The sequence below is a fragment of the Accipiter gentilis genome, chromosome 27, assembly GCF_929443795.1.
Source record: "Accipiter gentilis chromosome 27, bAccGen1.1, whole genome shotgun sequence".
Classification (NCBI taxonomy): Eukaryota; Metazoa; Chordata; class Aves; order Accipitriformes; family Accipitridae; genus Astur; species Astur gentilis.
Window position 1 is genome coordinate 3,420,791 of NC_064906.1, and position 20,496 is coordinate 3,441,286.

Genomic DNA, 20,496 nt, shown 5'->3' on the forward strand with positions numbered 1-20,496 from the left:
CGCCCCGCTCCCCTCCCCACACCCCGGCGAGGCGGTGCCGGGGCGCGGAGTGACAGCGGCGGCCGCGGAGCACCGAGCGGGCGGGCGGGAGGCGGTCTGCGCGCCGGTCGCCCTCCTCCGCGGCCGCTCCTCAGCGGGGAGCCGGGCCACCCCCCCCCCCCCCCCCGCCTCCCCACACACACACACACACACCCCCCCACACAGCTCCCCAGCCCCGGAGCCGCCGCCGCCGCCGCTATGAAGCCGTGCGAGGAGGAGGAGGAGGAAGGAGGGGGGGCGGCGGCGGCGGGCGGCGGCGACAGCAGCGGCGGGGACCCTTGGAAGGAGTGCGCGGAGGTGGCGGTGCAGCTGGCCCTCCGCGCCGGGCAGGTGAGAGCCCCGGCGGCGGCGGGGGGGCGGTTTGAGGAAGGGCCGTGTGGGCGCTTGGCTGGTGCGGAGGGCTGGGGAGGAGGAGGAGGAGGAGGAGGAGGAGGAGGAGGAGGAGGAGGAGGAGGAGGAGGAGGAAGGCGGCAGGCTCAGCACCCGCTCAGCCGGGCCGGGGGGGCCGCTTCCCTCTGCAGCGGGAGGGATGCCGGCGGCGGGGGCCGCTCCCCCCCCACCCCGGGGCTGCAACCAGCGTAGGGACCAGGAGGCGCTTCAGGTGAAAAGCAGGTTTATTTTGTTATTTTGTGACTGGGAGTATTTTTATTTGATTTCAAATAAAAAAAAGGCGGAAAGATTTGTCAGCGTGAAGGTGCTTTAGTAACTTTTTCAAGTGTACAGGGAGCGTTTATTCTGGCGCTGTACTGTTTTGGAGCATGCTGTGTTGCTAAGGTTGAATTTATGTACAACTGAGGCTTATGCCGTGGCGCATTTATCCAGAATATTGTGTATTTACACGTTACAGTACCAGCATTTGTTTCTGAGCAGCCTGTGCAGAGAAAAATAGTCGTGTCAGGGAGGTTTTGTCTTCTTGCTATATATACCACTGTCTTCAGAGTGACTGAAGTTCATTTGCGAGGGATATAAATCAGCAGTGGCTCTGCACAGATCTACAGTAGCTTATTTAAGACCCGTGTTTCGACACAGTAGAAGGTTAGTCATCTTGGGAGACATACTGGCCCCACTGTCTGCAGCAGCAAAACTTCCACCGACTCTAACAGAGCCAAGAAGTGGGATCAGCAGATTGTTCAGATGAGAAATGGGGTAAAGCGCAAACCTCAGCAACATGTATTTCTCTTGTGCTTCCATTCTGCTCTATTCTGAAACACGCTTTGTACCTGTACACTATGATTTAAGGAGCCCCCTTTTCTCTCTTGAGTCCAGGACCTGTAACTTTTCCTTTGTATGTGTTATTGAAACTGTTTTCTCCGTAGTAGAAGACACAAACAAAGATGAACAGAATGCCAGAGGAGAGGAGGCTTGTTTTAGTAATACAGGGAATAAATGGATAATCCAAATCGGGATGACAGGTCATGCTCTCACAGACTCTCCAAACAGGAGTTTTTCCAGCATACTCATTCTGCCAGCCATTTCACAAGAGAGACTCTCATGACTTGCTCAAGCCTCCACACCTTACTTCTCAGAATATCAATTTGTGAAGACAACCGTAACCATCTCCAGCCATTTTAATTGCTCAGAAAGTCACAGCTGAGCACCTTTTCCTGTAAGAAATAAACATTTCAGAAGATTAATCCTTGCATCTTTTTTCACAGTTTGCCATCGCTACCTTGCAACTGGCAGGAAATGGCTGATTCCTTGGCAGGCCAAATTTAAAGCAGTCAAGGATGTTGTTTAAGTAACCCTTTGGAACTGGGTAGGATTTTTATTAACTTTGTGATTAAGGAATCTTTTTAGTTACAAAAACCATCAGAGAACCTGGTGGAAGAAAAGGTGCAAGTAGGGCTGTGTCTTTTATTTAAGTGTCAATCCACTTCCAGCTATTCCCTAAAGGAGCTAGAGATAAGGACACAAAATGCAATCTAACATAGGTTTGATAGGACTCGTTTTTTGTTGAAAATTGACTGATAAAATTTAGTTTTATTTTGGTCACTAAAAATAGTCAATTCTACTGGTCAAGTTCATCTTTTTCTTCTGCCTCTCTTCCCATCCCTCAGACCCCTCCACCTTTGCCTCCATCCCCAGAAATCTGTTTGCACTCTCTGTCTCCCCAGATCCAAGTCATGTTTCCATCCCTGCGTGAAATTTTGCCACTGCAGCCTTTCATTTAAGGCCCTTAATTTCTCAGGACCACAGCAGGTTAGGAAGGCTTGGAATTGTTAGAAAGTGTCTACAAGAGTCTTGGCACAGAGGCCAACCTGAAGAAAGGCATGCAAGTCAAGATTTTGCATTTCTAGGAAAAGTTAACCAGTAATACAGTTTCCTGGTCTCCTCTGTGGCTTACACAACTGGTTTATATTGCATCATGTTTCATGAGTATAAGTAAAATATATCTTCTTTCCAACAAAGGCATCTATGCTGTGGCATAGTTTCTAACTTAAAAGTCTGATAAAGAAATTTTTGCTTGAATATGCGTCAAAAGTGGTGTTACTGGAGTAACTTCTATTCCCAGGTTAAAATCATTGCCTCTCTTGCCTATCCTGTTACTTAGTTCCATTACTTTTACGAAATATCACAGGCTCTCATTTAATATATATGGCTATTTCATGAGAATGGCCATGGTTTTGTAATTTCTGTAATTGACCTGCATTAAAATTATGTCTAATTCGCTCTGTAAGGCCACATATAACTGCACTTTTTCAAACCTTTCTTCTGCTTTTTCTGTGAGTAAATTTGCTTGCTGTGTTCATGAGAACACGCCCATTTGCTTAATATGACTTTTTGCTAAGAAAAGCAGGCACAACTAGTCTCTACATCTTTGATGCTGTTGAGAGCACCGAGTACTATTTGCACAGTTCTCTGCAATTTCCGTTGGAGAAACTTCACCAAAATGAGTAGATGTGCATCTAGGTGAAAAGAAGACTAAAATACTGAGGCTAGAAGCTAACGAGTTGAAGTCCACACAAACTACTTTTTTACTTTTTTTTTTCTCCTCCCCCCCCCCCGAAAATAATTTTATGAGGCATAAGAGACCTAGCAGAATCCCACTTAAAAAAGGGCAAAATTTCCACTGATATTTTAAAAAGCCAAGATTTTTTTTCCCCCATGTTTGCTCCCAGGGGATATTGTTAGGCTATTTTCTATTAAACATGGACAGATTTTTTAGCAAACCAGATTGGTGTTCCCTAAATTATTTGTGGGTAGTTATGCTTTTTACCTAGATGTTTGATTTTATCAGTGAGCAAATATTTCAGAACAATATTGCAAGCAAGTAATCCATCTTGGAGCTCCGAGAAGCGTGTGGTGAGTGCAAGCAGCATGGCAAAATGGAATATCTAACATGAGCACCTCACCGTTGGTGGGTCTCCTGGCAGGTGGTGGGGGAGAAGGCACCTTGGCCCTCTGTCCTCTCCTCTGTTTTCCTTTGTATGACTTAATTTCACAAAGACATTGGGAAAGGAAGAGTCCAGGGCCGTGGCTTCGCTGAGCCCTGGTGGCTCCATTTCCCCTGCTCCATGGCAGATGAAGAAGGGAGCAGGGACAACCTGGGTCTTGCTCTGTGCTGTTGACTTCACACGTGTACTGGCGTAAATGCCCCTCACTTTGCATAACCCCCCCAAATGCTTCCAAGCAGGGTATTAGGATAAGATCTAGCCAATTCCTTTAGTAGAGGAGGGGCAGCATGGGCTAAAAGTGTTAAGTGACTCTGCTCTAAATAACCATGCTCCCAAAAATCAGCTGCTTAGAATTTGCTGTAAAATCTCCATGATCTAATGTTTTACAGTTCACAAAACAGGAACGTAAGTCCAGATACCTTCCGTACCAAGGCAACAGTCAGCAATGTCCACTACTTGTCAGAATAATCAGCACACCCTTTAAACGTAGTATTTTGTACTACGAAAACCAAGAGCTGAGACTGAAATTTAGGAGTTGCTGGTTCCCTTTCCCATGCGTAGTACAGCAGAACTGTTTTCTTTGGTCATCACACATTTCTCAACGGTTTTAAAATACTTTGATCAATGGAAATTTAGTTAAACAATTGAAATATACAAGTTTTAGAAGGGACTTGAAATATTGGTCTTGTTGGTGCTGGTTTTAGTAAATAGAGTTCTGTAGGTGGTGCTTAATTTTTGCTTTGTTTTGGTTTTCCTAATTTCAAATAGTGTATTGTTTTCACTGGTCAAAAAATAAGTCTGCTCCTTTTGCATTTTGCCCCCTTATTTTTCTTTTTAATGAAGGAGTGGAAAAAAACCCCAAATAAAATGGGAAAATTGGGGGAAAAGCTTTTATTAACTGTTTTCCCATATGTGCATTTGCACTTGATGTGGTTTAGTTCTGAGTTTATAACAGTAAAACCTTTGAAAATGAGATAAAGACTTTTCCAGAAGAGAATCCAGGGTTAGATCACTGGTTTCATATCTAGGGAAAAGTCTAAATTTTTAGGTTTTATTAAATATATAGCAATTCTTTGGTAACTAGTGGGTGGTCGGCACTTGAAGTTCCAAAAACCCATATCCACAAGAAAAAATAAACTTTGTATGTCGTTGTTGGCAAAAAAATAAACCAATGGGGTTTGCCTTTTTAAAGTAAAAGAGCAGTGGGGTATTGGCCCTGTAAATTAAGAAAAAAGAAAAAGATGTTTGCATGAAAAATTCCTAAGCCTTGAGGCTCTTTCTTATCTTACGTGTATCTTTTGTAATTTCTTAAACTGTGATGACTGCCATCATCCTTTTATTCCATTAGTTGCATCCCATTCATCAATCCTTTTCTGAACTGTCAAGAGAGTTTCTTGCAGATTGATTCAAAATGCCATGTTCCCAAAGGCTACTCATTAGCTCAGAAGGATTTTTAGTCAGAAGAATTAGAACAGGCTCTGGCAGAATTAGGCCTACAGTTGTTTTCCAGTAAATGTGTTATTTTAGTGTGCACAGGATAAATGGCCAACAAATCTGATTTGTGAACTTCTGTTTCAGGTTATTAGGAAAGCTCTAACAGAGGAAAAACAAGTGTCCACAAAGACATCTGCAGCAGATCTTGTGACAGAAACTGATCATTTTGTGGAAAATTTAATTATTTCTGTTCTGAAAGAGAAGTTTCCCTCCCACAGGTGAGTGTCTATACAAAGAAACTATCAATGACCTTTTTTCCTTTAAGAGCTGTATAGCTGACTGGCATTTAAGGGGAATCTTAAAAGTATATATATCTCTCTTACCTATTAACCTATTGCTTTTGGACACTTTCAGAGGACTTCTTTGTTTAAAAACTACCACTTCCCTCTACTTAGTACTTTATATTTTCTAATAGTTATGTTTCTTAATATATGTATTTAAGAATGTTTCCCCTGTAGGGACATCATGTATAAAGGTTTCATATGGATCACCATGATTTTCAGAATACTGATCTGTTCTCTATTTTATAAGAATTATGCTAAGGATATCTATTAAAATATAGCTGAAATTAATGATAGCAAAGGTCCCATCCTGCAGACCTTCCCTTCACTTTCTTTTGCCATCATACATAAGCGTTTACCAGATCAGGACAAGTATCTCATTTAGTCACATTTACCTTGTGTTGTATAGAATCCTAAAATCAGTAAGAAGCAGGGTTGTTTATCATATTCATCATTTGATGCATATACATAAACAGGTTATAACTTTTACTATATGAGATGACAACCCAAGGTTTTTAAAATAGATCAGATTGTTGACTCCTCTTGAATTATTATGGTCAATTTGAAAATAACAACTCCTAGCACATGCACAGATTAGAGAGAAGTTTGGTATTAGTTGGCCAGTTTTGTTCAATGCAGAGACTCTGCAATCGATTTCCACGTTTAACTTCAGTCTACACGGATAAAATTCATCTTGCTGCAGAGCCTGTGTATCCCTTCAATACTGTATTACTTCCTCCTAACTGTGTGCATCTCTGATGGGGATGAGCCTTGCGCTCTAGTGCTGCGCAGATATCAACAAAAATGAAAATCTGGAGGCTCAGCTACTAATCTGATTGTCGGCAGTGCTGCTGGGAAAAAAAAACACCATAAGAAGGAGCAGAAAGAACATTATATACTAAATATGGCTTTCTAAATACGTGTTATATGTGATCACATATTGAAGCAGTACTGTACAGCATAATGTGTGGTTCTTGGCTGTGATTCTCAAGAGAGTGCCAGGCTTTACAAGCCTATTATTTGTGTAATATTCCTTCTACTATTGCTGGCTGTGCTCTTTTCTCATCTCCACTCTTAAGTTGTTGGGTTTTTTTTCCTTGAACAGTCTGGCAGAGAACATAAAACATACGCATTTCACATAAAATGAGAATCATCAGAAGCACTCGAGTTACTTAGAATGGGAACAAAAGTTGTAAGGTCAACATAGACCTAGGAGTGCAAAAATCCCTGACTTTATTAACTCTGTAAAGTTAACTTCTGACTTTATAAGCAAATGAAGGAGTTGCTGTTTCTTCAAGACAATTATTTTTTGCTGATGCTGGTTGTTGGTTTTGGTTGAAGCTTATTCAGACAGTGAAAGCATTTAGATTAAACACTAGATTAAAACTAGATTTATCTAGACTAGATTTAAAACACTTGCAATGAGGAGTTTGGGGTAGCAATCGAGGTTTAAATTACAGTGCAATGAAAACATTAAAAGATCATTTAAATTGTGTTTAGTCTTTCCCCTAACCTGGCTGTTCAAAGCATCACTGAAGATTTATGTTCTTTCTTTTTCTCTTAAATCATCTTGATTCTTATGTTCTCTGAATCAAAAAATGTACCTTAGGAGTTAAAAAATTAAAAGGGATCTCGTTAGAATCTGTGCCATTTGCAACTGTGGCAGTGATGAGTCTTCAGATATTGGAAATGTACTCAGAAGTAAAGAGAAATATTAGGAAAACCTATTAAAAATGTAATTTGGCCCATGTTTCTTTCCTCTTCTCTCTGCTTGGCAAGTGCTATGTATCATCCTCATTTGTGCTCATCCAAGTTTTCATCTTTGACCGCTCTTTGGTACTGTGACATGCTCCAAGTGAGTCTTTTCAAAAGGATGTTTTTTCTGATAGATCTTTGAGTTGTGGATAGGCACAGCCAGAATATCAGGGGCTGCTGGTTGAAAAAGACTATTGTACCATTTGTCTGTGTTATTGTTACACAAGTTGTCATCTTTGGTGTTAATTGTGGCCTTAATCCTGTAGACCTTAAAACCAGGACACAGCCATTACGGAGAGTGACATCCGACTCTAGCTTCCCGGCTTTCTGCCCTCGGACCCCCCGGAGGGGATGGGTGAGGGGCAGCGCTGGTTTGAACCTCCTGCGCCCGACCAGTCGCTGCTCCTGCTGCAGTTTATGCTATGCTATGGTTTCCTTGCTGTTCCAGCATTGAATTTCAGAGCAGCACCGTGGTACGAACAGATGTACGCTAAGGCTTGGCTGAAATTACTGGACTCATTTTCCGTGGGAGAGAACTTTAATCCAGATTTGAAGAGAGGTCGACAGAGCTGGCAGGCTGGCATATTAAATTAACTACTGTAATGACACGGCTACCCTTCCCACTTCTCAAGCTGTTCCTAAAATTTGGTCTCCGGTACTTCAGGCCGAATGTTTTGCTTAGTTTGCATGTTTTTACAGCACAGGGAGCCATAGAGCAACACATCTGATGTTGCCTGTGAGGGACTCTCACAGTTCCCGGTATCGCATAACAGCAAGGGGCTTATTTTAACCTATTAGCCCAAATTTCATAAAATGGACACCTAATTTGCCCTACATCCATTTTGGAAGAGTTGTTTTTGGCCATCAAGACTTTATGAATGGCACTGCTGTGCTCTGGCTTCATGTTAGCATTTCTGTCTGGGGGGGGCTGTAGCGTCGCACCCCCGCTGTAAAGAAAAGGTGAGGGACGTGCTTACGATGCTTGAGGGCAAAACACCTTACACAGAAATACTCTTGTCTTTAAAGAGGTTCCCATTTCAGCTTTCTTTGACTGGCAAGACAATGGCTACAGCTCGGGCCCTGGCTGGGGGAGCTGGCAGAGGGTTGAAGCAGGGGCATAATCCATGGAGAAGGTGGACAATCTGAGGTGGGACATGAGGTGCTCCATCTGCAAGAAGATGAGCTTCCTCTGCAGCCAGCAGCACAGCCAAAGCGTATGATTGGGTTTAGGTGCTAATTACAAAATTTGTAAAAGCAAAAGTCAAATGATTCAGTACCAACAGGACAAAAAATGGAATATTTAGAGCAAGGAGTCTGCAAAGTGTTACGTTTGACAGAATTCCAAACACTTGTTAAAGTCTTTCTTGTTTCTCAGTTGCACACTAACACTTGGTCCTTCAGGTGTTATCTTTAATGGAGGTGAAAATAGGAACAAACACTTCCTACTTCCCTCTTCATACCAACTGGGGGCCCACAATGTCATCAGAACAGTCCCTTTCTACTGAGAGAAAGGCAAAGCAGCGTTTGGAAAATTCAGGAAGACTCCTCCTGTGCTGTCTGCAGAACATTTTAAGCTCGTGGTTGCAAGTGTTATGTGGCATCATGCAGCGCGTGTTGAGGACACAAAAGAAAATAGCTGTTACTCTAGTCCTAGGGAAGCAACTGTTTCTGCAAAAGACACTTTCTCTTTATTTGATCCAATTTTTTTCCCTCTGTGTCTTCAAGAGAAGCTTTTTCATCTTCAGGCATTTGCAGGAGCTCTGAATACCACTACTTCGAATGTGAAACCAAAAGCCAGATTCAGTATTAGCAGTCTGATTCTACATTTTCTGTACATACCAGACTTTATTCAAATTTGTGAGAGTAGCACCTGCACAACACTTATAGAAACAGACCCCGAGCAGTTTATGGGAGAGCAGGGATAATTAAGGTCAGCAGGAAATGTGCCAGAACTGGATGTTCATTTCCCAGGGAAAAGGGGGGGGGGGGGGGGGAGCATATCTACTAAAAGAAATTGGGACAGAACAACAGAACAGAAGATGAGCTCAGATTTCAATGTGTGCCTTGTGCATCCAAACAACAAGCAGAAAAAATAATTTGTTGATTTTCTCTGGGTCATGGGAAAAAGAAAGTTCAGCTTTCTAAACCTTTTAATTTCCAGACTACTGTAAAAAATTCAAGTAGGAGTGAGACTGTGGATTTTCTAAGAGTGCATTATTTCCTGCTGACTGAATTTGACTGCAAAAGAGAAGCAGCTACAGTTTGCAGTTTCTGTTACTTACTGCAAGAGACAGGCCTAACGCATAAAATTACATTCTGGATTAAAAAAAAAACAACTTCTTCTAGAGTTCCAGGGATGCCAGTTCAGATCCATTTCTGCATTCATTTTCATGACTTTCCTAATGGTATACTGGGAAAGTGAACATAAATGGAGTTCTTTTTTACCATGTAAAATAGTATGCTATAAATTTGAGAACTCTCCTTCAAAGTTTCTATGAAAGTTCCCCGTTCCCAAATGAAAAAAGCAGTATGTGTGTTTATAGATACATATACATTTATACAATTTTTTTTATATATGTATAAAAAAAATTAAGTATCTCTTCAAAAACTGGAAGATGGAGTTTGACTTTTCCAAATCACATATCTAAGCCAGTTTTCTGGGACACTTGTTTTACTCCACACCAAATGCAGGTTTATTGCAGAAGAATCCACTGCTGCTGGTTCAAAGTGTGTCCTCACCGACAGTCCGACCTGGATTATTGACCCTGTTGATGGAACGTGCAACTTTGTGCACAGGTAAGTAGACAGTGAACTGAGAAATACATTAAAAAAGCAAAATGTAGCTTCTCACAAATCCTCCCTTGCACTTAAAGGTGTTTTACTGTGGTAGATTCGTTCCCTTGACTCCTAAGTAGGAGTCATCCCTTTATCTTTTTATACCTCACATAGTGTATCTGAGGGAGTGTGTGTTTATGCTGGAGAGAGCTCTGTACTGTTACCTAAGGTAAGCTAAAGTTTCTGCTGATTGCTTAATGACCCAAAGCTCTTGACTCACAGCTCGTTTATATATAACCGCACAATAACGTGCAGAGACTTGAGCTGAACTGGAGGAACAAGGCTGTGCTATGATGACACTTGGCTTAACGCCTTATGTGGTTGTTACACATTCCTTTTAGTAGTGGTGTTTTCTCCCTTTCAAATACAAACGCTTCATTTTCCCTGGGAAGTAGAACTATTGCATATATGTAGAGTAGAACTGAAAACTAAGTTATACATAGATAATGGTTTTAAGTTTCTATAATACCTCTCGGCAAAAAGAAATCCAGGGATCATTACTGCAAAAATGCAAAAGTTTAATTTATCGGTTGAGTGCTAGGAGTTGTAAACTGATGACTGTTCATAATACTTCTACTTAAAAACCTTAAATATGTTCTGCCTTGCAGTTAGTGGCTTAGTATAACTGCATTTATCATTTAAAACAAAAAAAAAGAAAGCATTTCCTTGAATTTTGATGCAATTACACAGAACTCAAGGGGAAATGGGGGTTGTCGTGTGCTGGTATTTCATGCAATTAAGTGAAATTTTGTCTTTCTAGCAGTATTTTCTGGACCTTTACTTTACAGCCCTTTTTAAAACATGTTTTTAAGAGATGAATTTATTTCATTGTTTAAAATGCAATAGTTATACTTTAGTCGAAAGGACCAAATTAAATACATGATCATCACTTTGACAAAGGAGAGAGCAGGGGAACTGGTTTCTCCTTATGTTGATGTCAGCAGCAAGGTATATCCATGCTACTTAATTGCTGTCTCAGATGCTTGAACTTAAACAAAATGTGCTCTTAAAAGTGATGACTTGTTATAACAACACTAATGATTTTATACTGGATAATTCAATTACACTAAAGCAAAAAGATCACTAAAATATACAACACACTTAGTATAAAAATCCTGATAACTTCATGTGTTTATTCCTTGCCTTCTCCAATATTAAATTACATTTTTAAAGGAACCGACAAAGTTAAAGAGGCTGACAAAGGAGAACTAGTACAATGTCAAGAGCATTTTGACACAAGTAAAATCACAGAGCTCCATGTCGGGTTTTGTTGCCTAAGGGAGTTGCATAAGGAGTAAGACGAGAGATTTTTCATCAATAATTCTTCATTTCTTATTTTTCACAGATTTCCAACAGTGGCAGTGAGCATTGGATTTGCTGTTAACAAAGAGGTATGAAGTATGTTCTCTAAGATGGGTACCTGACAGCTGGTTAGAAGCCTCAAAACCATGTGGGAACTTTAAATAAAATATAATTTTTAAAAAAATCAGCCACTGCTCAGGTTTTTCCATGCTTTTTAAATGCATTTGATCATACTCTACTAGTCTAAAATAGTAGTCCTGCAAAACTTACTTACGCAAACTGGCAATTACAAGACAATTCTTACAAATTATTATAAATATTACAGGATTTAGGAGGGGGAGGAAAGGGAGTACTGGTGTGAGCAAGGCTTTGTAAGACAAAACCATCATGAGTTAAATATACTGCTGCCTATTCATAATTTAAACATTATCTCCGAGTGTTCTTATGTTATTATTATTGCTTCTTTCCTGCTAGCAGTATCTGTGAAAGCTAACTGCTACTATGAGGCAATTCAGAACTGATTTCTATGAAGAGTGCAAAATTATAGGCCTAGTCCATTTAATCTCCTTTTATGGTTTTTCTAATGTAGTAAAATAACTGTATTTCCCACATAAGAGCATGATTACGGGCTGGGGGGAAGTACCTAGCCTTCATATGTCCCAGTTTGAGTTTCCCAGCTATACTCATTCATGCTAGTGCCTTTCCTCCAGATGTTGCCAGTTTACCGTTTGATATATACAGAAGAAATAGCTATTCAAATTGCCAAGGAGTGTGCCTCTTTCAGCCTAATTCCACGATCTTAAATATATGTATAGCTGTAAGCGAAGCCAGCAAGAATTCTGTGCAATAACAACATAGTTTTCAGGCTCTTACTGATTTAAACAGAATAATGTTGTGTACTTCTCTAGTTAGACTTTTTAAACATGGAAACTGCAGAGGAGCATTTCCATGCTTTTCTGAAGTTTATTCATTCCCAAAGGTCATTTTGAATATTACATATTACTACCAGACAGATTTCTCCAATATTTATGTTTCTTAGAACACCATTGTGATTTTGATGCTGCATATTTTGGGTTATGTAAACTAAACAAAGCTGAAACAAAAATAAAGAATGATGTTAAATCTCCCTCAGTAAACAAATGGGAAAAGCAGAAAAAAGTAGTAAGCTGAAAAGGAGCCAAAGTACACACAGGGGAACTGGCCTGAATGTAAGCCTTGAACAGTACTGAAGAAATTCCTGCAGATGTCTTCAGGGAAGAGTCTATTAATAGTGTGTTCCTCAAAAGAAACCTTGGTTTAGATGGGACCTCCGGGTAGGGAGTAAGGACAGTCTATTCCCTTTGAATTGTTTCTGATGAACACCGATGATTATTCACATTGAACGGAGGAGGGCAGCAGGGAAAGATTTGGAGTCTAGAACATCTGAGATGTTTTCTTGACCTTGTTACCAACTTCTTCTGTGACCTTGGGCAAGTTGCTTAATTTTTGTGCATCTGTCCACCCCTAAATAAAATATTGCTAATAGTACTTATCTAGGGGTGATTTTTAGGAGCTGACCACTGAAGTTTGTAAAGTGCTTTAAAATCTTTTGGTGAAACCTATTAAAGTAATGGAAATGTTAAATACCTTGGGTTTAAATCAAGGGTCAAATTCTGACCCTTATCTCATTGGTAAACAGATACTCCCACAAAAATTCCAGTGTCGCTCATTCTCAAGCTTTCATTGAGGGTCACAACATTTGGTATTTCTCTTCAAACTCCTTCTCTTTGGGTCATGTGACTTCATGAGATTCTCACTTTTATGTGTAAACAAAAGGATTTTGCAGAGAAATGTTTGAACCAGTGACCGGAGTGTACTACTTTGAAAAGGCGGGCAAATTACATGCATCGTGAAAGGTGAAGTGCATATAAAAGCACCCACTGTTAATGCAATGTGCCATGACTTCTGAGTTTGGATGCCTGACTGATCATATATCTATGTATTTGGGGCTGCAAATCTTCAGGGTCCACCTGAAGTCAATGGGACTACTTCTAGGTGTAACTGCTCACCGGTGAAAGTAAAGCATTCAGAATCTGGCCTTAGAGGACTTGCATACTTTCAATAAAAACATACAGTTGAATTTGAAATCGACTTAGCGTGATCACGAACAGATTGCATTAACTTCTCCTTTATAAACTGAATTTTATATGACCTATATCTCAGTATCAAAGTAATAGTAAAATTATTCCAGTTTATTAGCATCAATATAATTTTTGACTACGTGTACCAGTTAAATTATTGCTGATCTTTCTGCCATTAGTAGTTGTTTATATTTATGATGAGTAATTTGAGTTGCATTCATTTCTTTCCTTTTCAAAATCTTAAAGCTTGAATTTGGTGTAATTTACCACTGCACTGAAGAACGATTATACACTGGTAGAAGAGGTCAAGGGGCATTTTGTAATGACAAAAGGCTTCAGGTATCAAAAGAGACAGGTTGGTCTAGATTTTGTTAGAACTCTAAAAGGAATATGTTAATTTTGTTTCAGAGTTGTTGCAAATCGTCATTAGGATAATGAACATCATTATCCTGATGGACAGTATTTCACCTGCATGATAATTTTGTTGTTCTGTGTTTGTTTTTTTCTGAAAAATCACAACTTTCCTCATTTTCTTTTTAAAATATACATCTATGTGAACTATTTAAATAATCCTAAATTATTTTGCTTCATAACCATTGTTTTAAAATAAGGAAGAGTGAGTGGATTCACCAGTTTCATTCCAGCTGGCATAACTTTTCATGAGGAAGATGCAATGAGAATGGTGAATCAAATTCAGAGTACAATGGCGGCCGTTATTCACTTACTTTCCAATAAACTTGTACATCATGAAGTGTATTATGTCTGTAGGCATACATGCTAACAGTAAACTAAAGGATGCATGCTTCACCAGGGGTTCTTTAACAGCTTGCTTTTGTGTATGAGGTATGTTTCAACATACATATAGATAGCAACACCTAGTCAACACTTTAATGGAATTCTTTTATTGGTAAACCAAGTCATAGATCTGTCTGTTTACCTAATGATAACAGATAACAATAATCAGATGTGTCTACAGAAGTTTTCTTTTAATCAATGAAAATGCAGAGGGGAACATAACACTCAGTTGAAGACAGAAGCAGACATGTGCCAAAAACGTACATCACTGTACACAGGAGATGGTAAAAATTTCACCCCAAAAAGAGATTTATGAACTTGAAACACAGTAAATTCAAGCAATTTAATGTACAGATTTGTTGTAGTGCCCGAAGCAGACTGCATCAAAACTTCCCTGAAATTTGGGCAAGTTTGGCTATTCACCTAAATTAATAGTGAGCCAGAGTCTCCCTATTGGGAGAGGTGGATCAATTTGTAAAGTTGATAACCCCTAAGATTTTGAATCCTTGATTGTACATCACATTTTTGTCAGTGCTCAAATATCCCATATTTCACAAAAGCCCATGCTGTCAGAGACTATTGGGAAGAACTAGGGATGCACACAGTTGGGCTGGTGAGCCACTCCTGAACTGGCCTCGCTCACTTATGCAGTCAGAGAGTTCTGTTTTCTAGTTGAGCAAGGAAGTTTTGGCACGTGCCACTTTTGTCCTCCTTTCTCTGGACATCTAGTCTACGTGGGTGTCTAGAACAGAGCAAGGGAATTGGACCTTCTGCCCTTCCAAATGCTCTGAAATTCTCCTTTGTTTTGAGAGACATCATTTGGTGGTGGGCAATTTCACCAGTGAAGATGGATCTTCTTTAGTCTCGCTTCTAATGATGTTTTATGTGTATAAAATCACAGTTGTTCTTTTCCTGTAAGGACTGAGGCTTCAGTAAAATAAACCAACCCTGGAACAGTGTGTTTCCCCATACCTACTGCTGGAACTCAAGCAGCCTTCACCGATACACGTTGTGTTGGAGACCTAGGCTGTCATGTTACTTCATGCCTTTTGTTTTCAGGAAGTGTGACTGTTGTATAACATCGATCTGCGCTACACATTAATTGTTCAGATTTCATCATTTGAAATCACAGTCCAGGCAAATACTGTTCTTTGTCAATGCCAAATTTTGTAGAGGTCTGGTATGGGAGTTCAAGCAGTCAGGATAAACATAAATGAAGGATCCATCTTCCCTTTGATCTTGCTTGAGTGATATTTCTTCTCATGCTTAGAATCAGGTTGGGCCTTCTATGTGCTAATACTGTAAGTGTATTGGTCAACAGAATTGGTCTTTTCCTCATAAATCTATCCACGTCACTGTTAAATGTCTTCTACCAAGCCTCCTTATTTTTCTGGCCTCTATCAGAGTGAGGAGTACTCAGTAAGTTTTTTCCTGTACCTTGAATTCCTGAAACCCCATCAATTCTTGTGATCAGCCAGCTCCTTTTCCTAAGCAGAGACCTCCCTCTTCCTTGCCTTAGTCTCCTCATCCAATTTCTACCTGTAGCCTTGATGAAAATTGAAGAGATCCATTTATGCATTAGAAATATATTTAATCACTCAAAAGAACAACTGTCTTAGTCATGACCCAGCTATGACTGGTGTGGTGTGAATGCTTGGTGCATTTCAGCAACGAGGCATGCATTAAATGTTCTGTAATTATAAATTGGGTCTGTTATGCAAAAAGGTCTAAGGCAGATTGCTTTCACCATCCAGAGTTTTCAGTGGTGGCTAAACAATGAATACCCTGCAGCGTGCCTGGATTGGTGTTTCTATATTTTAATGCAGTAATTTAAAAAGCAATTATTAAATCTATGTTCCTACAGTTATGCTTTGTGATATCCTGTAACTTTTGATCTAATTACATACCTGTTACTCACCAACCATTTACCACGTTGCTTGAATCCATAATGTTCCTCTGCAATACTAAATTCATTGGTAGCCTCTTAATTAAATGATGTCTCACTCAGCCTAATTTACTTTTAAAACCTCATTGCTAATTCTGCTAAGAATTTTCAACTTGTGCCATTAGCTGTAATAACCAGGTAGACATTCCCTAGCTGAATGAATGCCTAGCCTTAACCCAGGGTAGAAGGTGACACCTGGCACTTGGGCACAGCCTATTTAGTAAGTAATCAACAGCTAAAGCTTGAGTTTTGTCATGCCTCTAACACCTCAAAGTTCAGCTGGCGCAGCAGAAGCAGGGACACTTGGCATTTGATCAACCATCTCCACCTACATTGGCATACGCTTGTTAAATACTAGCAATATTCAGATCTCATGTGAGGACTACGTCAACACCCTGTAAGTCACTGTGAGTCTTTCTTTTGACTGTACACAAGGCTGATACCCTTATCTGCTGTAGGTCAGAATTGCCCTTGCTGAACACAGTACAAAAATAACATTCGTATATTATTCTTAATTAAGATACTGCTTTAGTTTGTGATAAGAAAGGGTTTTATTCAGTCATAAGGTGTCTTCAGTCTTTGAAATGTCACAATGAAGGGGAGCTGTTACTGGATGACTGGTGGTTTAGGTAGAAACTTTTCTTTTCTCTTACTGTATTTCCAAATGTTTATCATTTCTTAACAAATTACATTAAAGTTCCCTATTCAAGAAAACCTGTTTTCAAATATGATTAGATTAGCATCATTAATAGTTGCTAGGTCACTGGATTCTTTTTAGTTGACTGCTAATGTTAGTGAATTTGCCAAAAGCTGACCAGTCAATGAAATACAACAATGTATGGAAAGAGAAGGAATGTAAGAGGGCCTTCTTGGTTTTAATCTTCCTGTTCTTTTTTTTTTAAAAGTGTGTTTAAATCAGACCATTTGATATGAGAAATCTAGTCTTGCTTGAATTTTTATACAAAGTTGTCACTTATCCCATGAAAGAGTTTGGGGTAAAAAAAGGGACATGAAAATTGTTTTTCTGTGAAAAGTCCATTAGTGTTTAATTTAAAAACAAATTTCCAGAATCTACCTGGAAGCTGTTGAATTAATGGAAACAACTACCTACATTGCAGATATCTCGAAGGCCTTAATTTTAACAGAAATTGGTCCAAAACGTGACCCTGCAACTTTGAAATTGTTCCTTGGTAACATCGAGAGATTGCTCAAGGCACAAGCACATGGGTAAGATATTTTACAATATATGTCTCACATTTGTGACCAAAAATAATTTTTAAAAAAAAAGTACGTTGCACGTTTTGCGATCTCGACACATAGGTTGAAATCAAAGGCATTTTCTGCTTTACATTACCGTGTCCCCTTCTCATGGGGTTTAGGGTCCGTGTCATTGGGAGCTCGACCCTGGCTCTGTGCCATTTGGCATCCGGCGCTGCAGATGCCTATTACCAGTTTGGGTTACACTGCTGGGACTTGGCAGCGGCAACTGTCATTATTAGAGAGGCAGGTGGCACTGTAATAGACACTTCAGGTGAGTAAAATATCCTTGTTTTCATTGACCTTTTGGGGACTGAGTGGCTATTTTGGGGCAGCTTCTGTTACCTCAGTACAGTCCTTCTCCTGTGGCTCTATCTCATTTCTGGCAACATTCTGTAGAAACGTCTGTACTCCCCGCTAGGCTCTGGCTGGTTATTCATAACACACTGATGTAATTCCAGCCTGGGGTTTCATCACATCAAAGGTCTTCTGAGTCAAACTGCATTTCCGTGGCTTTAAGTAATTCCTTTAAAGCATCAGATTTACAGTAAAGAACCAGCCCAGGAGATTGGTAGACATGCTCAGACTCCAAACCGATTTCGGCAGAGACAGCCTCCTGAGAAAGGAGGAGTCTCAGATACATGTCTGACCATACATGACTAGGAACTACTCAGAGGGACTAAAGGACAGCACAGTCTCTAGATTATTATTTTATTCATTTAGATGGTGCACATCTCACAGTAATGGTTTACTGGTGACCAATATGCAGATACTGTGGAAAGATATGGTGGATTAACAAGAAGGGTACGCTAATTGAACTAATTTCTGTTCCATCCCTTCCTGTTGCTAAAAAAAGGGAATATTGCATTTGTTGTTGGATGCTGAATGAATCTAGACATTTCGCTGCTTCTGTTGCATACTTTGGCACTGTATCTAGAATTTTCCGAAATAGTTTTTTGCCGGAGATTTCCAGATAGGAGTTGCTGAATTAGGTTGTCATTCCCACCCCAAAAAGAGCTACATATGAAGTTGTTTCAGTGTTTCTGAACCTATCTAATTACTGCATGGTTTATATTTAAGAATACATTGCCTTTTTACATCACGTAAGACAGTTCTCATTAATCCTCTTGTCCTCAGGGGGACCTCTGGACCTTATGTCCTGCCGAGTGATTGCTGCGGGCACCAGAGAGATGGCTATGTTCATAGCTCAGGAAATACAAACTATTTACTACAGACGGGATGATGAAAATTAAATACTTACAATATGGAGTCTGCCCTCCTGAACTACGTAACTTTTGCAAGATGGGTGGCTTAAAGGGTACGTGATTTCAGCAGGATGCTTTCTGTGGAGATTTTCTGTGTCAAATATTTTTTATAAATTTATTACAATGTGGGAAGGCACAGGGAGATTTTTAAACCTCTAAGAATCGTGTTTGCTTTTTAATATGTATCTCTTTCAGCAGTATCTTTTTTATAAGATAGCATATTTTACTTGTAGTAAAGTAGTCTCAAAATTAAGTTGTAATTTCATATCTGTGGGGCTGATATTTAGTCTTTTGTAACATGCGGCTAAAAATGGAACTTTATTTTTACAGATGCAGATCTCAGGTAAATGAGCTTTAGGACTGTAGTCAGGACAAGTAGTTAAGATGTGTGCCTATAATACCCTTGTTCTATGATGCTTAAGAATGCAATAAAAATGACATTATTGTTTCCTAACTACATAATAGCGATATATCCATATATATGTATATGTACATATATGTATGTCTGTGTGTATGTGTGTATTATATATACACTTACACATGTATATCCATGTATATACACACATACGTGTGTGTGTGTATATATATATATATATGGGTATCCTGGATGTTTACAGCAGTTTAGAGAATGCATAGAAGAAAGCTAATATTGGAAGTTGTTTTCAGGTAAAGAGTATAGGTTACTTACGTGATTTTGGTGGGGGCTATCCACATGGTGAATAACAGAGCTGATCATGGAAAATGTTTAATGATTTTACAAACTGTCCAGCTAGTTCTTGTTTCCCTTCATCCCTCTGCATGGGGATAAATCATACTGTCCTACAGGCCTCTCTAAGATAATCAAACCTGCAAACACCTTCTACCATAGAGTAATTATAGTTAAAACCAGGAATATTGAACTCCACTGAGTTATTCACAGTATTATCTATGACACGCAGCAGGAGGCCAGCAGAATAGAGCACAGTGTTGGATTTCAGAGAAACTCTGAGCAGAACAGCAAGATTTGGCCCCTTACAGGCAAGTTATTAAAAATATGCACATAAGATATGCTTGCAAAAAGTTGTAAATCACATGCCCTTCTCACACAAAGTTGTAATTGCACTTTTTGATCAGAGAAACCTGTAAAATCAGTTACATACATTTCCTAAATACACAGCTGTTCTCTATCCTTGTTCTCTGTCTTTGTATCTAGCATTGGTTTTACTTCCACCAAGGTGTTAATTTCTATTTAGATTATTATTTAAATCATGAGCACAGGGAAAATACAAGTTTGTCCAGAAAAGTAGTTGAGATTAAATCACTTCTATTTTTTTCTTAAAAAATTGAATTAAAAGATGTGTCTTTTTTGCAAGAGTGCAAATTAAAGAAATGAGCCAAAAAAGTAAGTTGGTTAAAAATTTTTATCTTTCTTTAATACACTGCATGTGTAGACTTTGTAAACATGTTCAGATATCTGCTTAGAACATACAAACTAAATAATATTTTTTAAAAATAACCTTACATGTGTTTTTTGCAATGAAAAATGTTTTTCACTGAATATAATGTAGAATCTGTGTGATTTCTTGATGCTTTTTTCACAAGAAATACAAAGTAATGACTCTGTGAAGAATGACTAAATCCAACTAAGCATTTAAGAACTGATGGTTCTTAACAGAAAAGCAATGCTGTCTGTCACAGTGATCAACGTTTTGTCACTGCTCCCTTTTAGCCCGCGGTCCCCCCCATCTCTTTGTACCCCCCTGTTCGGAAACAGAGATTGTAAGCCCTTTGGGGCAGGGACTATAGTGCATTGGCTCTGGGTTTGCACAGTGCTAATAGGATGTGATTCTGGTCCACGACTAGGCACTGAGGTGCTATAATAATACAAATAATAAATACTAACAGGCTCATTTGTCTCTTATTTGCCCTCCCCCCAATTTCTGAGCATAGCGGAGATCTGAATGACAGATGCGGAGCCTGGTGGCACCGCTCTGATCCCAGGGTGCTTAGCCTTGGCAGCCGTGGGAGCAGCCG

At 39.5% G+C, this 20,496-nt stretch overlaps 1 protein-coding gene across 1 annotated transcript; it reads left to right on the forward strand.

Annotated features, from left to right (window-relative positions):
* The first annotated feature begins 37 nt into the window (after positions 1-37).
* Positions 38-20,364, forward strand: IMPA2 (inositol monophosphatase 2). Its single transcript, XM_049830347.1, has 8 exons — positions 38-369; positions 5,013-5,146; positions 9,656-9,760; positions 11,145-11,190; positions 13,468-13,576; positions 17,080-17,188; positions 17,341-17,492; positions 18,356-20,364. The coding sequence occupies exons 1-8, from the start codon at positions 238-240 to the stop codon at positions 18,469-18,471; spliced, it is 903 nt and encodes a 300-aa protein (XP_049686304.1). The 5' UTR covers positions 38-237; the 3' UTR covers positions 18,472-20,364.
* The last annotated feature ends 132 nt before the right edge of the window (positions 20,365-20,496 follow it).